At 42.5% G+C, this 20,833-nt stretch overlaps 1 protein-coding gene across 1 annotated transcript in view; it reads left to right on the top strand.

The window, feature by feature from the left end:
* Window positions 1-20,833, top strand: part of LOC113409570 (COX assembly mitochondrial protein 2 homolog) — a 41,346-nt gene that overhangs the window by 1,008 nt on the left and 19,505 nt on the right. Inside the window, exon 2 of the mRNA XM_026663656.2 lies at window positions 20,198-20,334. Within this exon, the coding sequence (XP_026519441.1) occupies window positions 20,254-20,334 (81 nt within the window). The 5' untranslated portion in view covers window positions 20,198-20,253. The remainder of the gene's footprint in view (window positions 1-20,197; window positions 20,335-20,833) is intronic.

Raw genomic sequence — 20,833 nt, 5'->3', positions numbered from 1 at the left:
AGGATTACTTGACAATTAGAGGAAAAAATAGTCTTACAAAAGAATGTGCATAAGAGTGACTACAAAGAGAGCGAGCTAGCTGCAATAAACTTGTGTTATACAACATTGATTTCCAAAGCATGATTCATTGTATGTGGCAATAAAATGTTGAAAGCATTCAAGGAAAAAAAATTCCATTACATGAACTGTCATCTTTCTGTGGTTCTGATCTAATGAATGCATCTTGACAAGTAGAGAATGGCCTGGTAAAACACCTGTCAGCAGAATTGATGAAAATACACCCTTGCAGTTTGATTTGATAATCTACTATAGTAGTAAATAAAGCAGCGAACATTTGCCGGTTTGTTTAAAACTTATGGTGTTCAGTAGAAACAGTACGTCCTTAGTATGTCCTAGTCCAGGGTGGGCAAACTTTTTGGCCCGAGGGCCACATCTGGGTGGGGAAATTGCATGCAGGGCCATGAATGTAGGGTTGGGGCAGGGGGGTTGGGGTGCGGGAGGGAGTGTGGGAGCGGGTGCGGTGTGCAGGAAGGGGCTCAGGACAAGGGGTTGGGGTACAGGAGGGAGTGCGGGAGGGAGCTCAGAGCAGGGGGTTGGGGTGCAGGAGGGGTGTGGCAGGAGGTTGGGGTGCGGGCTCTGGCCTGGCGCTGCTTACTTTGAGCGGCTTTGGGGTGGCAGTGGTGTACAGTGGGGCTAAGGCAGGCTCCCTGCCTGCCCTGGCCCCGCGCTGCTCCCAGAAGCGGCCACCACCACACCCCTGCGGCCCCTGGGGGAGTGTGTGTGTGTGGAGGGGCAGAGGGCTCTGCGCGCAGCCCTCGCCTGTGGGTACCTCCCCCGAAGTTCCCATTGGCCGTGGCTTCCCTGTTCCCGGCCAATGGGAGCTGCGGGGGAGGTACCCACAGGCGAGGGCTGCACGCAGAGCCCTCTGCCCCTCACCCTCCCCGGGGCCGCAGGGGCATGGTGGTGGCCACTTCCGGGAGCGGCGTGGGGCCAGGGAGCCTGCCTTAGCCCCGCGGCACCACGGGGGTGGCAATCCCGCAGGCCGGATCCAAAGCCCTGACGGGCTGGATCTACCCCATGGGCCGTAGTTTGCCCACCCCTACCCTAGCCTAATGTATAAGATGTATGCAACCCAGCTTTCACAGATGTATCCCAATACAACACATAAATTAACTGTAATATAGTGCATTTGCTGGAAAATGTAGGGGTTATTCTTAATTTGCCTAATATGGTGTCTCGGTATAATAGAATAGTGTGATGTTTATATATTCTGACGTAACTTTCAGTGATGTGGGTATGCTCTGCTAAGGGCAGATTGTCCTTAACTTTGGGTTCTCTGGGAAATGAGTCAATGTTACTTGAATGGAAACTTAATTACTGGCTGCTTTTATGAACTTTTCAAGCACATATCCATTGTTATTTTTTTTAGTAATTTGTATGAAAATTAACAGTTAATATCATCTACAACTTTGCACCCTTGACATGATAGGTGTTTTAAAGTAATACTAACAAGTAGTTTAGGTCCAAAATCTAATTTTTTTGTCTGTAAAGTTGTGTATAACATAATGAACACGTTAATTAAAGTTAATAAAAACAGTGCTAGAAAGCCAAACAGTATTGTTAGTGAAAACTCAAAAAACAAACCCTGACCAATCTGTTTTTCACTTCCATAGGTAATTTGGTTAGCTACACTCTCTTTCTAGAGTCATCATTAGTTCTTACTTTTCATGGCTACTACGCCACCATGTGGACATCCTTATCCTTTTTGTAAAGTATATTCCAAATGCTTTAAAAGCAGGATTGATGATCAAACAATCTAATAACACATGGAGCTCAGATATAATAAAAATGTACTATGGGTCAGTTGAGATGTTTAAACTTGTTGCTGGTTTTTGTGTTATGCTAGATGAAAAACATGGAGGCAGGTTTTAAGGTAGAATCTGTATAAATGCAAGGGTTTCCCTGAGGTGAAAATAAATCAAGTGCAGAATTAAACCCCTTAGGCTTTCCTCTATCTCCAAAGTTGAGGAATATCATAAGGGCCCTTTGTTTCCTTAATATGTGTGTGCAACTTGTTTATACAGCCAGTGTCAGGAAGTTTAGGGGAAAAGGCATCACGATGCCTACTATTAACAAATATTTTCATGAAGTGTGTGTGGGTGGCAGGAGAATCAAGGAAAGCAGTTTTATCTGGATTTGAACATTCTTCTTCAGTGCCTTCCATCCAAATATGGAAACATGTTTCTCATACACTAGAACAAAGTGAAACTTGCTGAGGTTGGACAATTAAAATAGATTAATCAATGGAAAATAGAAGAACAAACAGTGTCAGTGATACTAAAAATACTACTTAAAATTTAAGTGTTTTTAACAGTAAAGCTTTTTAAAAATATATTTTAACCTGAGAGCTTCCCTTTAAGTATTAATGGGAATTACCTATTATGCGGGAATAGTAAACATTTTATTTAGGTGTCATAGGGCATTTTCTACCTTTTGATTAAAGGTTAAAGGATACTGTCAACCTGAATTTTCTAAATAGATTTTTTTTTAAATGCAAGTTTTTTAGGGTATTCTTTTAAACAGCATGTCCTCAGTAGATTTTTGTTGTTGTTGTTGTTTGTTTTTTACGATTCACATAGAGTTTGTTTCTCTTTCCCTGCTGATGTTATAAGGGTCAGCAAGGGCAGATAGGTGGCCCATGAGCAGCAATATCAAACATACTTGTGGCCATCTCCCTCTGGGTGCATGTCTGCCTAACAGCGGCAGTACTGAAATAAGACCTGCTAACTTCTAAGCTGCTTGTTGAGAACTGCAGAGGAATCTCTGTGATTAAGGAACTTTCATCCATAGGCGCTGACTCTGTGATTACTCCAGGGCTGGAGCATCCACAGGAAAAAAATAGTGGTCCTGCCAATCAGCTCCTCTCCCCTCCCAGCGCCTCTCGCCTGCCATGATCAGCTGTTCAGTGGCGTGCTGGGGGGGAGAGGGAGGAGTGGGGCAGGGGTGGGGTGGAGGTGGGAAGAGGCAAGGTGGGGGTGGAGTCTTGGGAGAAGGGATGGAGTGGGGGCAGGGCCTAGTGTGGAGCAGAGGTCGAGCATCCCCGGGGAAATTAGAAAGTTGGCCCCTCTGCTTTCATCCTATGTAGCTGTGTCTGGTCTTATGAAGGTGTCTGGGGAGGGAGGGAAGGAGCTCTCTAGGTTCCTGTTGCTCCTCAAACCCATATTTGGGTCTGGAAAGTGAAGGAACCAGATCTCCTGGTCTTCCTTCTTCTAACACCTGGCTCAGATTGCTTCTGGCTCCATGTTGGGGTCTGGATGGGGACCAGATGGAAATGCTGATCCAACCTAGTTTCCTGGTTTCTTGCCCTCTACCCTAGCAGGGAGAGTGTAGCAGATGGCAGCATGCTCAGTTACTTGGTCCAATATTTGGGGACTACAAATCTGCCTATTTATGTTATGTTTTTTTGTCTATATTTTGGACATTTAGTATCTTATCATGAACTTCCCTACACTTGCAGGTTTCTTTTTAACACAACATTGTTTCAATATTTGTTTTGTTGAACTGAATACAAAGAATAGATATAATTCATTTCTTGGCAACCTGGGAGAATCAAGAAAACTTTTTATGGGGAGGTCTTTATGAGCTTAATATACCTATATGTTTCAGGATTGTTGCTATAGGGGCTCGTCTCTATTTTTCTCTTACGACTTTAAATGAAGATATTAATAATTGGAATTTTGAAAAAAATATATTCAGAGGGATTTCTGAATTTGGGTTTTCTTTGGCAAAAAAGGGTTAATGGACAGTCCCAGAGGAGTTGAAGACTACTCCATTTTTCCTGTAAGGAGGTAAAGACAAATTTAATAATAATGCGGTATTATAAAACTTCTCCCTTTCTCAAGTAAGTCAGGAGTAAAATTTATGTAGTGTTCTTGAATATCTTGAAGTTGAAGATATGAGCTTGACACAATTTTAAATCTCCTCTTGAAGCTCATGGAACAGTCCTGCTCAAGTTCTCTGTGGACATAAGTGGAGGCGAATAAAACAGTAACTAAAAGAAAAAGCTCCACTCTGGGTTGAGTGAGTGAAGTACAGTATCAGCAAAATTGGTAGAGTTGTACTCTTATTGAATTTTTCTATCAGAGGAGCGGTAGAGTTTTCTGGTCAGTGCTAATGAGAGCGAGTTTTTAGGTATCATTCTTGGATGCATTAGCAGGAGTGTTGTAAGCAAGACACAAGAAGCAATTATTCTGCTGTATTCTGTGCTGATGAGGCCTCAACTGGAGTATTGTATCCAGATATGTGTGCCACATTTCAGAAAAGAGCTGGACAAATTGGAGACAGTCCATGGAAGAGCAACAAAAGTGATTAAAGTTCTAGAGAACATGACCTGTGAGGGAAGATTGAAAACATTGGGTTTGTTTAGTCTGGAGAAGAGAAGAATGAGAGGGGACATGATAACAGTTCTCAAGTACATAAAAGGTTGTTATAAGGAAGAGGGAGAACAATTGATCTCCTTAATCTCTGTGGATAGGCCAAGAAGCAATCGGTTTAAATTGCAGCACGGGTGGTTAAGGTTGGACATTAGGAAAAACTTCCTCTCAGGGTGCAGAAAGAACAGGAGTACTTGTGGCACCTTAGAGACTAACAAATTTATTAGAGCATAAGCTTTCGTGGGCTACAACCCACTTCTTCGGATGCATATAGAGTGAAACATATATTGAGGAGATATATATACACACATACAGAGAGCATGAACAGGTGGGAGTTGTCTTACCAACTCTGAGAGGCCAATTAAGTAAGAGGAAAAAAAACTTTTGAAGTGATAATCAAGATAGCTCAGTACAGACAGTTTGATAAGAAGCAAGTGTGAAAATACTTACGAGGGGAGATAGATTCAATGTTTGTAATGGCTCAGCCATTCCCAGTCTTTATTTAATCCTGAGTTGATTGTGTCTAGTTTGCATATCAATTCCAGCTCAGCAGTCTCTCGTTGGAGTCTGTTTTTGAAGTTTTTCTGTTTTAAGATAGCCACCCACAGGTCTGTCATAGAATGGCCAGACAGGTTAAAGTGTTCTCCCACTGGTTTTTGAGTATTATGATTCCTGATGTCAGATTTGTGTCCATTAATTCTTTTGCGTAGAGACTGTCCGGTTTGGCCAATGTACATGGCAGAGGGGCATTGCTGGCACATGATGGCATAAATTGCTCATTGAGATTGTGGAATCTCCATCCTTGGAGATTTTTAAGAGCGAGTTAGACAAACACCGGTCAGGGATGGTCTAGATCAGTGCTTCTCAAAGTCGGGCCACTGCTTGTTCAGGGAAAGCCGGGCCGATTTGTTTACCTGCCGCGTCCGCAAGTTCAGCTGATCATGGCCACACTGGCCGTGGTTCGCCGCTCCAGGCCACAGGGGGCTGCGGGAAGCGGCGCGGGCCGAGGGATGTGCTGGCCGCCCTTCCCGCAGCCCTGGGGAGGTAGTGAGAAGATAAATCTTATTTTTTCTAATTTACATTGGGCTGCATCTTGATGTACAGGTTTCCATCTTTCATGCAGCGAAAGAATTTGCGAAAAGAATTTCTAAAGTTATTTAATTGCTGTTGTGTTGGAACATAAACATTTTCCAGCTTTTTGCTTTTGTAATGCATTAAAAATAACAACAAGTACTTGGTCCAGTCTGATCCACAGAGTATGCATTGTCTACCCTCTCTGCCAGCGCTAGATAACTTAGTAGGTCTCTTCTATTTTTAACGTATAGGGGATTCCTGGAAAGATTTCATCTAGTCCCAGCTGCTTATCAACAAATAAAACAGTTTCCCTTATCATATCTATTTGTCTTAACAGTGTGTAAAAATAAAGGGTAGAATTCTCCTGTCCCTCTGCAATTATTTTAAAATAAACGTTTGTGCTCATTAGGGGTGCCAAATTGAGAGACTTGAATATATGAAACTATCAACAGAACAGGTACAGCATAGGCATCAGCAGCAACTTCCCCACATTGTCTAGTCAATATGCTTCAATTGTTAACCTCTTCGTGGGGGAACTGAAGAGATGCCATATGTTAATGACTTTTGGCTGCTACTATATTTGATCCTGTGACTTTCAGGTGAAAGACTCTCTTGTGTCTTAGTAGCTTCCTAAGCCAGCCAGTCTTTCTCCTGCTCTTCAGTTAATATTGACTAATGTCCACCATTGGTTGCATGGTATGGATGCTATAAATGTACATCAGAGAGGGATAGTTAGTTTAGCTGTAGGTATATTGTCAGTATTGCATATAGCAGCACAGCAGGCCCAGAAAAAAACAAAATAGCCATTCTTTCTGGCTATGGTAGATGGAGAGCTGTGATAGGTGAAAGCTCTCCCACAACAGAATTGCAATTAGGCTATCCTCCCCTTATTGCATACTCTCTCCTGTTGCATCCTTATACTCTGAGACTAAGTCTATACTGTGAAAATACATTGTTAGAAAATGTTAACTAATCAATTTCAACTAATATGATGTTACACCTATCTTTAGTACCTAGTGATGACAGGGACAAGTCCTGAAATGTTTAGCTGGTCATGGTTAACTTCTAGTGACCAAATATATAGACCTCCTCTCTGGGCTAGCAGGGAAGGACTGTTTAAGAAGGGACATAGGTGTTTGCAGTGATTGCAAAAGGACTTGGGAGGAGGGTGGAAACACTTTAGAGAAAAGGAAGGTTTCCTTTCTCACTTCATATAAGATGTCAGTTGCTGGAAGACAGCAGAGAGGAAGGAGTCACTCCCTTGGCAAGTTCTCCAATGTCTAGTGAAGCCTTAAAGAGAGGGCTGTAAGATTCTTCAACTCAGGGAAACCTTACCAATAGGGCTGGAAGGACTGTGGGGTGTCTGAGCAAGGTAAATGGACTGACTTTTGAAACCAAGCTGACAAGGGTAGGAACTGATTATGCTGTAGGTGAGCCAAGCAAACTGTTTTCTCGTTGTAGCTTAATAAAGCAAACGTTGAAGAGGGGAAGAATGTTAAATGAATCACCTGTGGTTGGGATATGAATATTTCTAGAGCCCAGAAGGATGGGAAACTGAGTCATGGTGGCACACCCAGACTGGAAGGGGAGTGGCACCCTGCCATACCCCTAGTAAATACATTTTCTAATGGAATACTATTTTCCCTGAAAAAGGCCCTAGTGCGTTAAGCTCCAAGACTCTCAAACACTATAGTGATGGGTGCTTTATAGGAACCTAAACAGATTATTATTATTATTATTATTTTTGACATCTTTCTCCATCTCTGACTACTTAATCACTCTCTAGGATATGCCAACTAGGGAAGAGCAGTATGCATTTTTTCTTTTAGTGTTCAGTTATACACAGGTTTCTTTAATTTTTATAATCTCGGATCACATGTTTTGTCGGTATTACTACCTCATCATTTAATTCCAAACCCTAACAATTTGCAGCTTGAAAAAAGGCAAAAGCACTGACACTCATGCCATTGTAATTTGATGATTAATAATTAAAATATAATCCATTGAAGAATGAGAAATTCCCTGTTAGAACTGTTAATAAGCTATGCTTACTGTCCATGAACTGTGTTTTGAATCAAGTTTCAAATAGCTTCTTGCTCTTAATTAAAGATTGCTATCTTGTTTGGAAACTTCCAAGAAGGGAACAATTTAGTGTGACTATGTCTTGCTACTTGTAATGATACAGCATTTAAAAGATTTGGCATTTTCTCTCTGTCCAGCTGGCTTTAACACTGGCTTCACTGAACTCCATTCAGAATACTGCTAGGATCATTTTCCTAACTTGTTTTTCTATCCATGGCCTTCTCTCCATTACATCAAATAATAGCTCCTTGTCTTTTCATTTAAGGCCCTTCACCATTTACCCCGGCCCTATCTACCAGATTACTAATTTATTGAGCCATTAGCCTCCATTTTTGCTTTGCCAGCAATGGCATTTTTGATTGCCCACTTGTTTTTCTCCCCTGCAGATCTCTATGCGTGGGAAGAACTTCCATTCAAAACTCATTAAGTTATCACCTTTTTCTAAACCAGGGGTCGGCAACGTTCGGCACGCGGCTCGCCGGGGTAAGCACCCTAGCGGGCCGGGCCAGTTTATTTACCTGCTGACGCGGCAGGTTCGTCCGATCGCGGCCCCCCTCACCGCGATTCGCCGTCCCGGGCCAATGGGGGTGGCGGGAAGCCGCGGCCAGCACGTCCCTCGGCCCGCGCCGCTTCCCGCCGCCCCCATTGGCCCGGGACGGCGAACCGCGGCCAGTGGGGGCCGCGATCGGCCGAACCTGCCGCGTCAGCAGGTAAATAAACTGGCCCGGCCCGCTAGGGTGCTTACCCTGGCGAGCCGCGTGCCGAATGTTGCTGACCCCTGTTCTAAACCCTTACTTAAAGTCTACCTCTGCCGTGATGCCTGCAAATCACTACTTGCATTGGTTGGGCAAGTGGCGAACTTAAAGTTCTAGTTTTATAAACTGTTAATTTTGTTATCTCATCCTCCTACTCATTCGCACCCTGTTTCTGTTTAGTTCAACTGTCGGTGTCCTCTTGACTCCAAGATTTAAAAGCCGTTGAAGGCAGGGTGTGTCTTTGTATCTAGAACAATGGCGCCCAGATCCTGTCTGGGAATTCTCGATGCTACTACAGTACAACTAATTTTTAAAAATTAATACATCTCATAATCTTTCTCTGTAAATAGTCTGTTTCTAATGTTTTCTGTCTAGTTTAAAATTAAACTTGAATCACTATGTATTTTTTGAAGCAGTTATTATCCTCCTGAGACTACAACTTCTGATTAGTCTTGTTTGCCTTGGCTTTTTTCATTATTCTGTTCAGGAGCTTTTCTGCAGAACCAGCATCCTAAAAAAAGGAGTTCTGGTCACACGATACTGAATTTGCTGGAATATAGGACCACGATTTTTTACTAGATTTTTAATTTTTTTTTTAAATAGTGTATTTTGGATATATTGCCTTACGTAGCCAGGCTCATGTTGTTATAGGAAGATGTCTAAAAAGAGAAGTCCGATAAATCAGATGGATCTCTTGCACTGTCAGTCCTGTCTCTTAACTGAAACAAAGATGTCCTTATTTTACCTTCCCCCTCTCCCTGTTTGCTTCTCATTGGGATTTTGAATACCTCCTGGACATATTGGATAGTGTGTTGTGTTAAAATTTAACATCTCAGATACCCAAATCTCCATAAAGCAGGTTACATCCTTCCACTTGGTTCCCTCTGGTGGGCCTATGTAGGGACAGTTTACTTAGAGCAAGTAATACCCAGCATTGCTAAATTATGGCAAAGAAAATTGGGGACCTTAAGAGTGATTCAGATTTTTGGAGCATGGGCTGTATCTTTGAGTCTAGAGATAGTATGTCATCCGGCAAGGATGATAGCTTCTCAGAGTACCTGCCTTAGTTTTGAGATTCCCAAATATGACCTCTTCTTTTCCCATCTCCCTCATCTTATCTAAGTGAGTATACAGTAAAAAGCATTACTACCTGCATGGTCATTTTTGATTCAGTCTGTTCCATTAAAAGCTCGTTCAGAAAGTTGGGAGGAAACTGACCTGTTAGTGTTTATCTTTAGCTCCTTTTGGCATTCTCCACCAAACTCGTTACACAACTATTATCTGTATTGTGGTTGCCAAATATGGAGAGAGAAATATGGAAAATTAACAAGATTAACAAGATTAGCAAGATTCTTAAAGAGAAATCCTAGGAGCTTACCAGTTTGTGTCCTGTCTCAGCAGTTAGTGCTGCCCCATGATGAAATATACTAGCGTCTCTAAATAAATGCACAGACTTCATCTTTTATACATCTCTCCAAATAATCACTTCAGATCTTAATGGTGTTTGCCTAGCATTTTAAAACCCATTTTTCTCCCAGAGCAATTGCTCTACTTTCCTAATATTATCCTTGTGCTTTACTGCTAATATTTCTTTCAGAGCAATTGCTTGTTTCCCTTGATAGTCTTTATCCAGCATTTCTGTTAATAGATCTCTCAGAGCAATTTATACATATAAAAAAAGTTCTTTCCAAACATTTACTGCTAAAAATTCTTTCAGCATCACTCCATTCTTAATATCTTAGTAAGTTTTCACCTGTGTTAAAATTCTATCTACATTGATTTGTTCACTACTGACAAGCTATTTACTATCGTAGAATAACTTTTTAGGGTTTTTGCAAGGAAACTAGCAACCTTCCCCCAATGCTTCCTTTGTTACTCTTGAAATTGCTCCTGTCACATAGTATACCTGACCACCAGTCATTGTGCATTTTCTCACATGTAGGTCTGTCACATCCACCTTGAAATCATCAGCTCCCCCATCTCTCATAGGCTTACTCGTGAACATAAATAATACTTCGCATTTAAAGCGCCAGTCATTCAAGGATCTCAAAGCATTTAACAGATGCTAATTAAGTTTTCCATCCATCATTTGAGGTGGCTTATTTTACCCATATTATAAATACGTTAACTTGGTACACACAGTCAACAATGCAATTTGAGATTGCTGACTAAGCTTTGAAGAATGTAATGATGAACTGCAAGCATACTCATGTTGTGGTCTATCATGAAATACGTTACAGTGAGGGTATCTGGTTAGTCTCCTCCCATTTAAAGAGTTCATTGTGTCAGGGCTATCTAAATGTTTTTCAGGAATGATTAATCTAACCGTTTTCTTACTTTGGCTGAACACGACTTTATTTGGTAAGTTAATGACTGAACATTATCTGATAAGAGATAATTTAAAGAGGACTAATGTTACAAAGCTGAGTGATTATGTATTCTGTAAATCCTAGATGAACTCAATGGAACAACTCGTGAATAAGATCTGGGCACTAGAAAACTTACTTGGGGAAATGTAGCTTTGAACAGACATCTGTTTATGCTATCAGTGCCTTTTCTCACTTCATATGAAAATAGTTTCTTTATATGAATTACACCACTAATCCATTCTAAATGAAGAATGGGAATGACCTTTCTATTGTCATGCTTCCCTCCCTTCTGTTGTTACTTCATTGGAGTGTTAGTCAGTGCTTTCTATTTCTGAGGCCTTGTCTACAATGCAAAGTTTTGTTGGCAAAAGTTATGCTGCTTTAATAAAAGCACTTTAATTAAACCGCTGTTGCATGTCCACACTAGTTCCTTGTGTCGGCAGAGTGCATCCACACTAGCAGCTCTTGCATCGACACAGAGAGCAGTGCGCTGTGGTAGCTATCTCACTATGCAACTGGCCGCAGGGTGCTTTGGGAAGGGTTTGCAATGCCTCCCTGAGGCAGGGACAGTGTCACATGATGCAGGTTTCTCAATCCCATCCTTCCAGGGGCATCCTACTAGATTATCAGCTGCTTTTTCAACTGAAGGGGGTGTGGGGTGGGAGAGGAGAGTGGTGTGTCTAGGTTGGGGGAGACAACAGGCTGACTGACCTATTCTGAGGAAGGAGGAGGGGGACACCCCCCCCCAAGTCAGCCCCCCGGCTCTGTTCCGCACAGCAGGCTCTCCCGAAGCAGTTTGTGATTCCCTCCCCGCAGCCTCCTCAGCTGCCGGGAACCCGCGAGCTCCCATGCTGAGGAATGTCAAAGCAACATAGCAGTCCCTCTCCCCCCCTGCAGCAGCAGTTTGCCTGCCACTGTGTTCCTAGAGCAGGGCAGAACAGGAGCATTCCAATGATTTGTTCTTTGTTCCACAAAGGGAGCAGCACACTCAGCTGTCAGATGCTTCCTGGAACTTCGGAAGGGGGGAGGGGGGTGCATTCCTGCAGGGCAGCAGAGATCAAAACAGTGAGCAGAGCGGTCACGGCATTGTGGGATACTGGCGGAAACCACTTCTGTCAGACAAACGGTGTCTACAACAACGCTTTGTTGCAAAAGGCTTTATGTCTCTGGTTGAGGTGGTTTTATTTTGTCGGCAAAACAGCAGGATTTTTCCGCCAAAAATAGCTTTGTAGTGTGTACACCTCCTGACAAAACTTTGTAGTGTAGACAAGACCTGAGAGAACTGATCAAGATGACACCACTGGCAGAATACTGATTGAGACTGCAAGCTGATTATGAAATCACTGACACACACCACCAGTCAGTCTTAGACCTATTATAGTAATACATAATCACTGAAGAGCGCTCAAAAATGTTAGCTAATGCTATGAGGAAAATCCATGGACAAATTAGTAGAACCTTGCAAATCCACAAATCTCCACTTTATATATGTCCACGCAGGGCTCTACAAATTAGAAACACTGACTTACTATGGTGTGCAACCAAAAATTGGTAGTGGCATGGCAGAGTTCTTACTTGAATCACTTAGGGCATGTCTACGCGTAAAGGCTGCAGTGGAACAGCTGCACTGGTGCAGCGCTTCAATGAAGACGATACCTACTCCGGCGGGAGGACTTCTCTCTTTGGTGTAGGTACTCCACTTCCGCGAGAGGCGGGTAGCTATGTCAATGGGAGAAGCCATCCTGTCAACTCAGTTGTCTACACAGGGGGTTAGGTTGGTATAACTACGACACTCAGGGGTGTGGATTTTTCATACCGTTATACTGTAGTTATACCATTGTAAATTTATAGTGTAGACCTGGCCTTAGTTGGATGCAGGTACTGGGTCTGTCATCTGCAGTTTTAGGTTCACTTGTTAATTTTCTGAAAGGAATATTTAGCAATTTGTTTAGTTCAAATTTTGCTGCATTAGGAGTATAGTGTAGTATTAGACTTCCACACAGTAATGTGGAGGAGGGGCTTGAAAGAAAATACCACAGCAATTATATTAATGTGGAGGACTGTTTAAAACACTTCAAAGAATGTAAATACACCTCTACCCTGATATAACGCTGTCCTCGGGAGCCAAAAAATCTTACCGCCTTATAGGTGAAACCACGATATATCGAATTTGCTTTGATCCGCCGGAGTGCGCAGCCCCGCCCCCCCCCCCCCGGAGCACTGCTTTACCGTGTTATATCCGAATTCATGTTATATCGGGTCGCGTTATATTGGGATAGAGGTGTATTCTTCAAGTGCTTGCTCATGTTGATTCCATGTTAGGTATGTGTGCACCACCTCCATTTGCGTCCCATTATGCCATTACCCAGCAGGCACAGGATGACTCAAGTTTTGGTAGAGCAGTGCTGCAAGCCGCAAGACCATGAACTCCGAGCCCACCTCCAGGGATACTGCTTGTGAGTCACCTAACATGGAATCGACATGAGCAAGCTCTCGAAGAGGAAAAAATGGTTACCTACCTTTTGTAACTGTTGTTCTTTGAGATATGTTGCTCATGTCCATTCCATGATCCAACCTCCTACTTGCCATTGGAGCTGACAGCAAAAAGGAACTGAGAGGGTGTAGGGCTGGTGGCGCTTCATATACTGGCGCATGAGCACAGCACTCCAGAGGACGCCAGAGCCAACCCTATGGATACCACTAGGGGAAAAATTTCCATCAGTGGTACATGCAGCGTGCACACACCTAACATGGAATGGACATGAGCAACACATCTAGAAGAACAACAGTTAAGAAAGGTAGGTAACTGGGTTTTTTTCTCATTGTGGCAACAGGGAGACTATTTCAGAGGCTGGAAAATTAAGAGGCTTCCATGTCGCTTGGATTTGTGTAAATTTATTTTGTGAGCATTATAGACTGTTAGGGTATGTCTGCACACCACTGAGACACCCATGGCTGGCCCATGCTAGCTGACTCGGGCTTCTGAGGGTTGGGCTGTGGGGTTGTTTTATTGCTGTGTAAACTTCTGGGCTCTAGGACCCTGCGGGATGGGAGGCCCAGGCTCCAGTTCAAGCTTGGAAGTTTACACAGCAGTGAAACAGCGCTGCAGCCTGAGCCCCGGGATCCTGAGTCAGTTGGTGGATTTTTCTTTGCTGTGTAGACATGCCTTTAAGGTTTAGAGTCCCTGCTGGGCAGTGTATTGGCTTGATTGAGAGTGTCTAATCTTTCTGGCCCCAAACTTCCCATCACCAGTTCAGTTGCACAGTTGGTAGAAATAGTGGGATCGCTAGTGCAGACAGGACTTTAGCTGAACATCATCATTTTAAGCACTGTTGTTTAACCTGAAAGTCTAACTGTCATCTAATGGTGCTTAAAATGTCAGCTTTGATGATACAGTGGTTAGAACAGCAGTGGTTGCCTGGAGCATGGTTTACACTAGCATTCTCACTCATGATACCTATTGGGGCTGAAAAGTTGTAGAATTCTCTGCCATTCCTAGGGAGGGAAAGCTTAGTTTAAACAAGATCTAAGTGACTGGCCTCTGTGAGAGGAGAGATTATTTCTTAAAATGACAACTAAAAATTAATTAAAATACCACATTGTACAAAATACTGACTCTTTCCTTCCTCCTTAAAGGGACACTGCTAGATACTTTTGGGCCCAAAATTCAGCTTTTCTGTGTGGCTTTCAAAAAGAAAATTTCAAAAACTTGAATGAAGAGAATTTCAATTAAAATATTTTGTTCTATCGTGATGGAAGGGGTTGGCTTTAAACATAAAAATGAGTTGTTTGTGCCCCAAATGAGGCTATTGCAATGTGAGTAACTTACAGTGAAACTGACCATTCTGTTTTCGTTGTTCAAGGGAGTGAAGTACCAAAAATAAACAAAACATGAATGATTAATAGTATTTGATTTTTGAAGATCCTTTCAGTTTTAATCAAAGGTAATGATAGTGACATAGCTAAGGATGGCGATGTTGAAAAACGACTTTTGTCCTCATGTCCCTCTATTTTTATGACAATTTCTAATAGGGACTGGATTTTAGAATTTCTATTAAAGGGTGATACACCAGGTATTAACTCCTTGCCATTGGTTGAATGGATCCTCATTAAGTGGAGTTTTTGCTTCTGGCAGAAGTCATTGCTATTTATTTCATTAGGCAGTACTGTTTCTCTGGGAGATGTCCAAATTAAGTTGCCTCCTTAGTTAAGCACAGCCTCTTGCATTAAAGACAAGTTAACAAGTTTTTGTTCTGAGTAATTGCTTGTGAAGGGAAGGTTAGTAACAGCATCAGATGCCAAAGCTCTTAGGTAACTCTGAAGTAGCTATTCTAACTATAGTGAGGGCTTGTCTACACTGGCAATTTACAGCGCTCAGGGGTGTGAAAAAACACCCCTCTGAGCGCAGCAAGTTTCAGCGCTGTAAAGCACCAGTGTAGAGAGTGCATCAGCTCTTGTAGCTATGCCTCTTATGGAGGTGGGTTTTTTTAGAGTGCTAGGAGAGCTCTCTCCAAGCACTCTGTTGCGACTACAGAAGCCACGTTAAAGCGCTGCCGCAGCAGCGCTTCAGCGTTGCCAGTGTAGACTAGCCCTGATAGCTTGCAATATTCCCTTCAGTCCCAACTGTTGTCAACAGTTACTCTTGTATATATGTTTATTCCTATGTGGAGTTCTTTGAAGAACTGATTGCAGGGTCAGGCACTTACTCAGCAAATCTAACCCTGATGTGGAAGGTGTGATGCTTTGGGATTCACCCAGGCCAGTAAGGGGTTCAGTCTTGCAACTCTGGGTGCCTTAAATGCTATACAGCTGTGGCTCACAGCCATGTCACCAACAGCCACCATACAAGCAAGAAAGTCTCACTCTGGCTTCCACTGCTCAATTACCCTTTGCAGGGGGATCTCACTAACCCTTGTAACCCAGAATTGTCCCCAAAAGCATTTTCCTGCTGTGCTCAGCTCCCTCTCATGGTAGCACTCACAAAACCACCTCAAGTTTGCTGCTCTTTTAAAGTGACAGTACACAGCAGCTTGTTAGCTTAACTGAGATTAACACAGCCTCCATTTGAAATACACAGCACTGAGTTGGTGTACAGTAAAAGTAAAACAAATTTATTAACAATAGAACATAGATTTAAGTGGTACTAAGTAGAAGGAGTAAGGATAGAAATGGTTACAAACAACTAGACTAAAATCTGATTTAATAAACTAGTCTTTCCAGGAGCGCTGCCAGCTTTTCTGCCGCCCTAGGCAGCGGAAGGTCCTGCCCCAAAATGCTGCCCCCCACAGAGGCGGCGGAAGGTCCCACCACCAAAATACCGCCGCGGTCGCTGCCCCCAAATTGTAGTGCCGGTCGCCTAATGGGTTGCACCGGCCCTGAGTCTTTCATTCAAAGTAGTTTTCTCACCATAGTCATTCTTCCAGCATGGCTGACCAGTCTTTAGCCAGGATCCAATGCAGAGACCAAAGCACTTGGTTACTTTGTCTGAAAGGTGAAGAATAAAATGACTTTTGCCTTTGCTTATATCTTCCCAGAGTTTACTGATCCTGTTCCATGAGGCAGGAAGGCTTCTTGTGAGTGCAGTCACCAACCCCATTGAAATTAAGTGATCATCTTCCCCCACTTGCTTGCCTGATGGCTTTTTTTTACCTTGCATGTGAATGTGCTTTTCATTGTCTGAGGTCATATCTTCATTTACATTGGAGATTGTAGTCAAGCCTACAAAACAACATTGCTTTGTCTAGGACCCACTGGGATTAGGCACTGTCTGCCAAATACATTTGAGGGACATATTTTCCAGCACATCTGTATAGCTTTTTACATGTCAACTGTACATACACCATGCAAGAATACTAATGATCAGTGAGTTACTAGTTTGAGTATATTCTAGATACTAGTGAGTTACTAGTTTTTGATACAAGACACCTTCTAAATAAATATCATGACAACAGTGTGTGGGGTGCACACAAAGGTGGGCAGGCCAGCTGAGACACATTGCTACATACCAGGAAGCCCCTTGCCCTGTGGCATTGGGATGTTCTTAGGGTCACAGAGGGCCCCTCTCATAACAGATTATTTATCTTCAGTGTTAGGCCATGTCTCTTCATGGAGCAGTTCAGTGGTGTACCTATACTGATATGCTATACAGCAAAGCCCTCCTAGTGCAGACGCAATTGTATTTGCAAAGCTGCACTTTCACTGGTATAGCTTATATTGTTATCCCCAAACAAAACAAGCTATACTAGTACAAGTATAGTTTTGCCAGTATAACTGTGTCTACACTAGGGCCTTCTGCCAGCACAGCTATGTCAGGGATCAAAACCTCTTCACATCCCCAATTGATGTAACTATGCCAGCAGACGTTTGTAGTGTAGACATAAGTTTAGTTTAACTTCATGTGCTTTGCCACATTTCTGGCTGTTGAATAGTGTGCAGTAGGAACAGCAGTTATCTCAACATTTATTACTTAAGATGGGAAGTGACATGAAAGCCTCTTTCTAGAATGGGGATGATCTAATTTGTATTTCCTTGTAGCATTCTACAGGCCAGATCGTTCTAATAAGCAATGAAATATTTTTTTAAATAGAGAGCTTCAGTCAGTGGATTATGTATTTGAATTCAGTATGTCAACTATTTAGATCACCTTTAATCAAAGTGTGTTGTGCAAATATGGTAGATGATAATGAGGCTTAGGGTATGTCTACACTGCAAAATTGTTGACAAAACTTTTGTCCTTCACAGGTACTTAAAAAAGCCCTCCCCCCCCCACGAAAGACAAAAGTTTTGCCGACGCAAGTGGCAGTGTGAACGCAGCTTTGTCGGCAGGAGCGCTCTCCTGCCGACATAGCTTAACACTGCTCGCGGGGCTAGAAGTATTTTGTTGGCAAAAGTGCTGACAAAGAGCGTTTACACATGCTGACTTTTAGCGACAAGGCTGTGTCGACACAGCCTTGTCTTTAAAAGCTGTGTAGTGTTGACAAGCCCTTAGTTACCACTTTAATGACACTTGCTACCTGCTAATTCACTGTGTGTTTCTATTTTTAGTTTCCCTGTTGTTTTGGGGATTTGTCAAAGATGAACTCAGATGATTACATGTCTTGGAGTGGAGCTAGTATCCTTTCATGTAACCTCTCTAGAAGTCTTATCTTTTTTCCTATTATGCACATTTATGTAGCAAATATGATCTTGATATTTACTACTTGCTGCAAACTTTAGCCTCTAAAAATTGAGGTTTTTTGATATAAAGCACTTTGAAGAAAAAAAGTGCTGCTAAGTGCCAACTTATAAACATAACTTGTAGTCAAATGTAATATATTTGTAATTTTAGTAACTAATAGAGAAGACACTTTTAGCTAATAAGATACGATAAATATTTTAGAGCAACCCTTTTATTAGGACAGGTCTACACTTAAAACTATGTGCTACTGTAGCGCTTTAGAGAAGACACTGCTATGCTGACAGGAGAACTTCTCCCGTTGGCATAGTTAATCCACCTCTGTGAGAGGTGATAGCTATGTTAACGGGAATGGTTAGAGCTGAAAAGCTTACAAATATAACTTGTGTTAATCATTTTGCTATTTAGTTTGCACTCTAACTCTAAACAAAAAAGCTGATTGTTACTGTTATTTTTGTTAGCATGACACTGTTCATTTGGATTGCAAACAATTTGGGGTAATATCTAAATCCCCTTCCCAAAACTGTTCATTAAATTAAAATTAATCACTGAGCATTTGTATTAATATTAGATTTTGTTGCAGCACTTTAAACAAAACCTAAAGTGTAGCCTTAATAAGATTTCTTTAACTATTTTATAATTAACAAGAAATTTTAAATTGTATACACAGTATTTTATTTTTGGGACGTGATTTTTTTTCTTAATCACCAAGTACATTTTTGTAGTACTGTAGTTGCTAAACAAAATCAGAATGTGTCTGTGTCCACCAAAGGGTAGAGCTCATTTCTATTTTGATATGCTAGCACGCTTCTGGATGTGTGTGGTTTTGCTCACTAATCTTTCTTCAGATACTTTTAAATCTTTGAATAAAATAGATAAAAGTCTATCTGTGAAATGATTAAAAGGTGCTGGATTGATACCATCATAACTGGCTTTTTCTCTTTCCTCACATTGTGTTCTCTACCTCTTCTTCAGTTTCTTTGTCTTTTCTTCTCCCATTTATGCCCCCCCAGTCTCGCTGTATGCCATTCTCTAGTATTATGCAGTGATTTCCTCCTGCACCCCAATATATCCCACCACTCTCTTCCTCTAATCTCTCTAAAGGGATAGTATTTTTACTTGGTTAACATCCAGTGATTTCATTGGAGTTGAAGGTGCTCAGCACAATGTAGGACTGGACCCAGTGTAATCGAAACAGGATTATGGACTTCTCTGCAGGATCAAGACAAAGACGATGTTGCTTTCTGAAGGACAATACTATCTGAAATACCATATGCACTGCAAAACTTCCAGATACAATAGTTATTAAGGATGACTGTTCAGCCTTAATTTTTCTGCTTGTGGGTTTGTTAACCCCTTGGGATAAATTTTAAAAATATTGCATAAGGCTTTATTTTGTGATTCCTGTTAAAGCAGTGGGTGTTGCATAGCCAAAATTCTGAGTGAAGTACAGGGACATGCTTCCAAAGCATATCAGTGTAACTTAGCTACTCGAAATTTGGCCCTTTTCTCCACCACCGTCTCCAGTCAGTCAAGATCAGTTAATTAAATTTTGCATTTTAACTCAGATACCTAGGCACAAATAAAAAAGCCAGTGATTCAAAGTACTGTAGAAATACCAGAATACCAGGTGACATGTATACTGCCCTATACCCACATGGGTAGTGGACGTGTAGTGAAAATAGACCATAGTTTTAGTTTTTACCTTCCACTAAAGAAGCTAGAAAATGGAGGAGGAACGGACAGCAGCAAGGAGAAAGATTATTTCATCTTCAACAACTCCCAAATGCCATGAAACACATAAAAGCAGCAAAGAGTCCTGTGGCACCTTATAGATTAACAGACGTATAGGAGCATGAGCTTTCATGGGTGAATACCCACTTCTTCGGATGCATGTGAAGAAATGGGTATTCACCCACGAAAGCTCATGCTCCTATACGTCTGTTAGTCTATAAGGTGCCACAGGACTCTTTGCTGCTTTTACAGATCCAGACTAACACGGCTACCCCTTTGATACATGAAACACATAGAGGACCTTGATCCCACAAAGCTCTTAAGTGTGTGCTTAACTTTAATCACGTAGGCAGTCCATAAATGAATAACAGAAAGGCAGAGGCAGGCATATGCTACATTTTCATTTTTAACTACGTACTTTGTTAAATCAAATTATAACCTAAATAAACAATTTGGGATGTCATTATGTTCTGGTTTTGATTAAAATTAAGTTATTTCTATTAGTGAACTGCAAGGACTTCCTAAATGGAAATGTGTTAGACTTTAAGATGTACTTTCATATGTTAATATTTGCAGGTGGAACATTTTTCAAATTGTAGTCCATGAACTGCACGAGAAACCCTTAACTCAAGATGCATCCAGACTTGTCTCCTCACCTGCACAGTGAAGAATGTAACCGAGTTATCAGTCTGCTCAAAGAGTGTCACAAAGAGGTAAGAGTTTTGAAAAGTAAAACAAGTTGTGTGTGGGAATTGAGTGTCAGTATATTAGTGAGAATATTATTAGGGTTACCATATTTTGAGTGTCCAAAAAGAGGACACTCCACGGGGCCCCGGCCCCGCCCACAGCCCCGCCCACGCTCCCACCCCAACTCCACCCCTTCCCCAAAGTCCCCTCCCCAACTCCGCCCCCTCCCCTGCTTCCCGCGAACATTTGATTCGCGGGAAGCCTGAAGCAGGCAGCAGGTAAGCTGGAGGGGGTGGGGGTAGGAGGCGCAGCCCAGTCTGGCCCCCCCAACGGAGCGGCTCCCTCCGGCGGCCGGCCCCGGCATCTCCAGCCTGGCTCGGCTCGGGCCCAGGGGTGCCAGCCACCAGCCGAGCACCCCCGGCCCAGCACCGCCGGCCCCCGGCCCAGCACCCCCGGCCCAGCACTGCCGGGCCCCGGCCTGGCCCCAGCCCGCGGCCCAGCGCACCCCGGGCCCCGGCCCAGCGC

This window comes from Terrapene carolina, unplaced genomic scaffold, assembly GCF_002925995.2.
Source record: "Terrapene carolina triunguis isolate 2854851 unplaced genomic scaffold, T_m_triunguis-2.0 Scaffold33891, whole genome shotgun sequence".
Classification (NCBI taxonomy): Eukaryota; Metazoa; Chordata; order Testudines; family Emydidae; genus Terrapene; species Terrapene triunguis.
The sequence above is the reverse complement of the archived record's forward strand: the minus strand, read 5'-3'. Positions and strand labels throughout refer to the sequence as shown.